Here is an 8,070-nt window from a genome sequence, read left to right as displayed (position 1 = left end):
AAGTTAGAGGCATTTCCATAAAATAGCAACTTTACACCAAATTCACTTTTTTTTTTTTTAAATCCTGCCAAGTATTTGGACATATATGAAATGCTTCAAAACCTGACAGATAAACACTGAGATATGCTTCATTCAATAAACAGAAGTGTGCATTTATAAAACAGAAAGCTGCCTTTCCCCAAAGGAACCTGCCACCAAAATGGAAAAGGGTCTCAACTTTACACCAAACATTTAGCAATAAATCCCCTTGACTAACCAGATGGGGATAGCTCTGATAGCTCTTTACAGTTATATAATTAACAAAAATAGAGTTTTATTTTTAAACCCTCAAATTAGGGTACCCTAATCAAGGCAAAAAACTTAAGAAATGGCTTACCGTTAGCACAACACTTGTACAGTACTACAAAATGCACTGTCACTAACAAAGACATTAGCGGCATGCTGAAGTGTCACCTTAAACAAAATATACAGTAATTGAAATGCTAAAGGCATTTACATGGAGTAGACAAGGAAGGAAAAAAGCTCCAGGTTCAATATTAAAACAGGTGATTTGGGGGAGGGGCTGTATCCACACTGTTTAACGGAAGCAGGCACAATGAGTGGCTGCTGCCAAATTGTAGTCCTAAGAGAGGCCTTCCTTTGCAGAGAATTTTATATAAAAGTAAAAGAAACAAAGGTACCAAAAAAGAAAAAAGAAAAACAACTTGTATAAGGCTTTCTGCTGCATACAGCTTTTTTTTTTTTTTTTTTTTAAATAAATGGTGCCAACAAATGTTTTTGCATTCACACCAATGCTGGTTTTGAAATCGTACTCTTCAAAGGTATTTGTGCAGAACAATCCAATAGTGAGGCCCAGTGGGCTCTGCGGGCAGCCAGGCTGTCTACCTTCTCATGTAGGACCCATTGAGAGACTGTTTGGACATGCCTGTGTTCATGTAGCCATGGTGTCCGGGGGCCGTGTACATCATGTTACTGTGGGGCGGGGTCTGCATCGGCTGCTGGGCATATGGCTGGGTCCCCATCATGCCCATCTGCATCTGCATAGGGTACTGGGGGGTTTGATTCATGTAGCCATGGTTGCTGTGGTAACCACTGTTGATCATCGGCTGGGACATGCTGTACCCGTTCATGGCATTCAGAGTGTTCATGTTCACGTTCACAGAGTTGACATTGTAGGCTGGCGCTGGCATCAAGTTCACACTCATGTTCATGCCTCTTTGCATGGTTAGAGTCCGTGCAGGACCCTGCATGGCTACAGTCTGGGAACGCCCATAGATTTGGGACTGATGGGTGGCGGCGGCAGCGGCTGGTGACAGAGATGCCGACTTGGTTCTCATGGAGACGTGGCCCTTGCTGGCAATCTGAGTTTGCAGTCTTTGGCTGTGGGAGATGCCAATATTTGATGCAGCCATGTTCCGCTGCAAGAGAGGTGGCGGCAGATTCATGGGAGGAGGAGTCAGGTTAGGGGGTGGGGTCATGGTAGCTTGTGCTTGGGGTCCCCCAGGGACGGAGTGTGGAGACTGAGAAAGCTGAACAAGCCCTGTGTTACTTAACGGTGTGGACAAAGAGGCACTGTTTGCATAGGAGGTCACAGCAGCGGAATGGCTGTAAGGCAATGAATGATCAATTAGTGTATTAGTTAACTGCTGCAGTTTGGCAAGGCTGAAGGTGGCAGATGGCTGTGGGTAGTGACCAGCCCCAAAATCACTTTGACCCATTCGCTCATATAAGCCAATGTTGGCATTGCTGGTCTCGGGGATGTCAGCCAGCTGCATGGGTGGGGTGAAGTTGGCGGCCATGCTGCACTGAGCTAGCTGCTGGCTGCTGCTGGGAGGCCTCTCCACCACACAGCCTTGGGGAGACTTGACGCTGCAGGTTGGAGGGGAGCTGATGTTGGTCTGCTGCAGCATGCTGCAGCTCCCGCTGACGTTGGACATCTGCTGGGTGACAGCACAGCTGCTCTGGGTCAGATTGCTGGAGGTGAGGCCGCTGTAGGAGCAGCTGCTCTGGGAAGAGCCGTTTCCACAGATGCTGCCTCCCATGGTGGAGTCGTAGCTGCTTGGGTTTTCATAGTTCTCTGTTGTGCTCTCGATACTGCCCAGGTCACTAAACCCACTGTCAACGACCTGCTGTGAGTGGTCTGAGACTGATGGGACATCCATCATTGGACTGGTCTCCATGTTCTGCAGAGGTGGCACTGTGATGGCAGTCTGATCGGGGCTGATTTGGGCATAGCTATTCTCTAGGGCAGGGACATTGGGGCTGCTGACAGAACGAACTGACTGGCCAGGATGGGAATGGACAGATGAAACGGGGCTACTGTGGTCTGACTGTTGGCATTCGTCCAGCGTGGTGGCAATTTGAGGACTTTGGTCTGTATGTGTATAGTTCTGCAGGCTTCTACAGGCCTCTTGAGTCTCGGCACAATCCTGAAAGGCTTCATCCTGTTCCCTGTTTTCTTGGGTCAGAGACTGAACAGCCTGGGCGGTCTCCGAGTCAATTTCCACAGTGGCTGTGCCTCCCTCTCTGAGTTCAGCATCGCCGTCGTCACTGTCCTTTTGGTCCTGTTTCTGTGTCTGTTCTTCTGGGGCTTCCTCATCAGACTCAGGCACAGCTCCAGTGTCCCCAGAAAGCTCCTTTGGCTCACTGTCACATGAAACTGCAAGATCAACGCTGCAGCCCATCAAGACCTCAGGGCTAGAGTGACTAGGATGAACACTAAGGTCTAAAAAAGCTTCCTGGCTTTCTAGCGCATCTTTGAACGCTTCTTTGGAGATGTCTCCCCTCTCCATGTCGGCAGACTCCATGTGACCATCATCTTCATCATCTGCATCGTGGTCCTCGTTGTGAGACGGCTCTTCCTCCTCTTCCTCCTCCTCTTCGTGATCATCCAGATGCACAGGGTCTTCTTTTCCCATGGGGACCTCTGGTTCCTCGTTCTCTTTACTTTTAGTACCATCTTGGTCTTTTTCTGCAGTTCCTTCCTCTTCCTCCCCCTCCTGCTCTTCCCGCTCTTCCTCTTCCTCCTCCTCCTCCTCAGCTTTGATGAGGTCCTCCTCATCCACCTTTTCACCTGGTGATTTACACGGACTTACAGGCGCACCTGTCTCTTCCCTTCTGCTCCCATCCTGGGGCAGCAGGGCTTCCACAGCCTCTGTCACCTCCCGCTGTGTTTCCACAGGGCTGCCCTTGTCCTCTGAAACCCCCTTCTGCTCTTCGACTGTCACCTGGTCGTCTGGCTCCATGGGCGTCTCCGGTGGGGTGTACAGATTCAGTTTAAAACCCGTCTTCCTCTCCTTGCTTTGCTTCCACTTGGAGAGCCCGCGCTTTGTCCCTTTTGGCCATACTTGTTTGCACTTTGGAGGCTCGGGATCATCTTTGCTGCCTTCTTTCAACTTGTCTGCATTGTCACGCACATCTTAATGAAGAGACAAAAAGAGAGAAAAGGCCAGGTTTTAGAAGGTATGACCACATACAACCGGACGCAGCTCTCCAAACGCATTAGCAAGCTTTCACATTAGCATTGTAAGAGTGGCTGGGAGAGGTAACCGGGAATACGTTGGCACACAATGAGCTGTGTAACCCAGGCCTGCAGAAGGAAATGGCATTCTATGGTGTCAAAGCTGGGAGTTCCACAATACTAGAAAAGCAAACCAAACAAACGATTGCAACATCAACAGATCTGGAAACACAGTGGGACAGGGTTAATGTTAGCTTCTATCTACACCATCACTGTACTCAAAGCATTCATCTGCCACCTATTTGAGGAAAGGAGCTTCTCTTTGTGGGCATTTGATAGATTTAAATCTCAGATGATATCACCTTGCTCTTATTTTATGTGTGTGGATGTTTTGCTTGCATATATGCCTATGCACCATGCACACATGCCTGGTGCCAGAAGCGGGCATCAGATCCCCTGGAACTGGAGTTATAGATGACCGTGTGCCACCATGTACATGCTGGGGATGGAACCTGGGTCCTCTGGAAGAGTCAGACCCAGACATTACTTACTTTAACTACACAAAATAGTGCATCTGTAATCATCATCAGAACCATCTTTAGGATCATGATCTATGAACAATACAACCTACAATATAATTACCATAACATCCACCAAACATTTAAAGCACATTTTCTTTTTTTTATGTATACAGTACTCTGCCTGCATGTATATCTGCAGGCCAGAAGAGGGCATCAGATCACATTATAGACGGTTGTAAGCCATCATGTGGTTGCTGGGAATTGAACTCAAGGCCTCTGGGAGAGCAGACAGTGCTCTTAATCTCTGAGCCACTTCTCCAGCCCAGTTTTTATTTGTTTGTTTTTTCATCAGTGATTATATTCACAGTGTATTTGGGATCAGTTGGCTGTCCAAATGTAGTCTGAATTACAAACGGTATAACTACACATTTTGTTGCAATTCCAAAACCTGTTCTTTGCCTATCTGAATACAGAAATAAGAATGTTCATTTATATAAACACAGCAAAGAAATATACACATGAATAAGCATGTACATTTCAAATACCAAGGCCCTAACATCTTTAGGAGATTAAGAATCAAATTGAGGGCCAGGTGTGGTGGCACACGCCTTTAGTACCAGCAGAGCTTTGCAAAGGCAGGTGTGAGTTTACAAAGAGAGTTCCAGGACAGCCAGGGCTATTACACAGACAACAACAACAACAACAACAATAACAACAACAACAACAACAAAATCAAATAGAGGATGAGTGGTCAATTTAAAGGAAAAGCTGTATGAAGAGCGACATTCTCGTTAGAAACACTATTTTAGGCAGGCATGGTGGTGCCTGCTCCACACAGTGAGTTCTGGGACAGCCAGGGCCACGGCTTCAGCACAACAAACAAACAGTATTTTAGAGAATAATCAGCATGAACAGCCACAGCACTGATGCCAGGTGGAGTGAGTCTAGCAAGGTGAGATCATTTACATAATAAACGATTGCACATAAGCTTCTCTACAAAAGCATCCACTCACTAACCAGTGGAAGACGGATCCTACCAGTTTCTATAGGAATACATGCCTAAATGAGATGAGTTTTCTGATAATCTCACTTAAGAAAGGAGAAGCCTAGCCAGGTGTGGTGGTGCACACCTTTAATCCCACTACTCAGGGAGGAAGAGGCAGGTGGATCTCTGTGAATTCAAGGCCAGCCTGGTCTACAGAGTGAGTTCCAGGACAGCCAGGGCTACACAGAGAAACCCATCTCAAAAAAACAAAAAATAAGAGAATAAAGTAGAGGAGGGGGCAGTGGCAGCTCATCTACAGGCCTCCAAGCAAACACCAACAAGTGGAAACAGGGCTCAATTTCCACACCTAGAAAATCACCTCTCCCTGCAGCCTGTCTCAAATGCAGACAGGAGGCAGGGGAGATGGCTCAGCCATCAAGTGCTCACCACACAATCATGCATACTGAGTTCAGATTCCGTGCACCCACACAGAGTCCAGGTGGGATGACTTGTGCCTGGAACCTCTAATGGCAGAGACAGACAAACAGACAGTTCTTGGGAGCTCACTGGACAAAAGGCTAGATGAAAAAGGTTGAATTCCAAGTAAAACTGTCTCAGAGAGTGAAAGAGAGAACATGAATAGGCCAGGTGTGGTGTGCATACCTTCAATCCCAGTACCTGAGAGGCAGAGGAAGGCCAGGGTGAGTTCCAGGCCAGCTGGGGCTACGTATTGAGTGAGAGCCTGCCTTTAAAAAAGGAAGACATTCAAAAAGAATGAAAAAGGGAACAACAGATATTCTCTAAGGAATCAAGGAGGTGCTTGGCGTATGTTCTCAAGACCAGCCGCAGATGGCAACTCTCGAGGTTCCCAGAGAAAGGAGATGGGCTGTTCTCTAGGCCAGAGATGTTCTGAGCAGTCACGTCAGCCTTTCAGCTGCCGGGAGGCTGTCCCACAGGTCCTCATGGTTCCTTCTGGAGCACCAGTGCTTTAAACAGGCCAGCAGAGGACAGAGGCTGGAGGAAGAAGAGGCTGCCCCATGTTACCAAAGCTGTTACAGACAGCGTGGGCAGGCTCAGATGGTTCCGGATCACAGAGGGCCCTCAAACACTGCTGACTGTTAGGATGTACTGAGAAGCTGTTCTCGAGGAAAACAGAACTGCACACTCACCGCTCACACTGGCAACATGCACCCTGAAGCCCTAAAGCTCTAACTGGGTAGAAGGCCACACAGCAGCACCAAGCAGCACGTACTGTGCTTCTTACTAGTCTTCAAAGTTTTGGAGGATGAGCCAATTTCTACAGAGTAAGACCCACCTAGAGGATTGTGCTGCTCTACAAACCAAGTGTCTAACAGAAAACCAATTCCAAGGGGAAAAGGGAGGGAACACTGGGAACAAGAAAGGAGGGCTGGCACGTGTCCCATGTGCACTGCACACACAGGGGATGTCAGAGGCTGAAGCCCAGGTAAACTCCCACTCACTTCTACAAAGGACAGCATTCTTGAAGAAATGATTGTCTTTTCCTTCCTCTTCCTCCGTCGGCCTTTTCTTCCCTGGCTGATGCTGGAATGCTTTTCTCAGAACTGGCTTCCTGCCCTCCTTCTCCACTTGGATCTCACAGGTAGGCTCCAGCTGTGGCATTGGCCTCTCTTCATCTGAGTTGTCGAAGGGCTCATTCAGCACTTCCGTCGTCTCAGAAATGGTCTCGGTTGTTACACTGCTGTTGATCCTCCTGCGTTTACGACCCCTTTTCTTCTTTACTACAAAAGGCCTCTGAAATTAATTCCAAACATAATACGTAAGTGCTCCTGAGACATGAAATGGTTGAGGCGATACGCATCAAATGTGTACTGAGCGTGCGCCTGAGCACCTTAAATGTCAGACTTCTGCAGCCTCTGTACTTAACCTTCTGTTTGGTGTTTAACAACCCTCTTGGGCACCAAGAACACAGGCAAGTGTTTTCCAAATAAAACCCTTGTTTGCTCAAGCAGATGCTCTGAGGACAGCATCCTAGCGATGTGGCTGCAGACTTTAAAAGCTGAGCACTGCTTTTCTAGCATGTATTTTCTAGTGGCACTTGCCAGCTTCAGGATCTGGCACAGTGGACTTTCTAGAAACAGTGTTTTTACAAATGCTGCAGCCATCAGCTGTCGGTCAGTCCTTGTTATTCTGTAACTGCTCTGGGGAGACCCACTGCATCACATGGGTGGTGGAAGACCAACCTCCTTGTCCCAGAAATCAGTGGGTGCTTAAAGAAACAATTACTCTACTGGTTAGAAATCAAAAGAGGGCCAGTGGTGGAGCACACCTTTAATGACTCGGGAGAGGCAGGAACATGTGGATATTTGTGAGTTCGAGGCCAGCCTGGTGTACAGAACTAGTTCCAGGACAGCCAAGGACAGAGAAACCCTGTCTCAAAAACACAAAACAAAAAAGCCAAACAAACAAACAAACAAACAAAACACAAAACAAAAACAAAAAAACAAAACAAAAACAAAAAAACAAAAAAAGAAAGAAAGAAAAAGAAAGCAGAGTTAGAGAACGGTGGCTGCTGGGATGTGGGCAATTAATAATAATTTTAGACTATTTTTATGGAATATATTTTATGGAAGATACCTTAAAAAGTGAACTCTCTGAATAAGACAATGGCACAAATGATATCCCTTGGTTTCAACAATAAGCTATTTTCCCAAGGCAAGAAGCATCTGATATACAAAATTTAAAGAAGGAATAGGTAGATTCAAAGCTATAAGATATGTGCCAATGAGCCATGAAATTGATGGACGTCCTCAGTGAGGTTCAGTGTATTTCCATGAACGTCAGCCTCTAGGGCTGGGGTGGAGCTCACTAGCAGAGCCTTGTGTACAAGGCCCTGGGCCCCATTCCTAACACCTCAGACAGACAGTACCAAAGAGTTCCTGAATCTTACATTTTTAATGCTTTCAATGTTCTTAAAAAACACAAATAGGCCTATTATTAATTAGTAGCTTGTTATTAGTTTCCTTCGTCTGCTTACCCTCCCTAAACCACTAGACTTCTCCAAATGCAAGTGCAGCCTATGTAAGAGCTGGCTTCCTTTAGGTGGCATCGGCATGGACAGCAGT

At 46.9% G+C, this 8,070-nt stretch overlaps 1 protein-coding gene across 6 annotated transcripts in view; it reads right to left on the bottom strand.

Annotated features, from left to right (window-relative positions):
* Positions 1-726: 726 nt before the first annotated feature.
* The window catches only part of Kat6b (lysine acetyltransferase 6B), a 171,345-nt gene continuing 164,001 nt past the window's right edge, over positions 727-8,070 (bottom strand). For 5 of the 6 annotated variants that reach the window (XM_051142858.1, XM_051142859.1, XM_051142855.1 and 2 more), the window contains exons 16-17: positions 6,448-6,739; positions 727-3,418 (exon numbers count right to left, since the gene is read on the bottom strand). In XM_051142858.1, coding sequence (XP_050998815.1) covers positions 882-3,418; positions 6,448-6,739 — 2,829 coding nt within the window. In that variant the 3' untranslated portion in view covers positions 727-881. The remainder of the gene's footprint in view (positions 3,419-6,447; positions 6,740-8,070) is intronic. The other variant, XM_051142861.1, reaches the window with a different exon arrangement.

Source organism: Acomys russatus, chromosome 3 (genome assembly GCF_903995435.1).
Source record: "Acomys russatus chromosome 3, mAcoRus1.1, whole genome shotgun sequence".
In the NCBI taxonomy this organism is placed as follows: domain Eukaryota; kingdom Metazoa; phylum Chordata; class Mammalia; order Rodentia; family Muridae; genus Acomys; species Acomys russatus.
The sequence above is the reverse complement of the archived record's forward strand: the minus strand, read 5'-3'. Positions and strand labels throughout refer to the sequence as shown.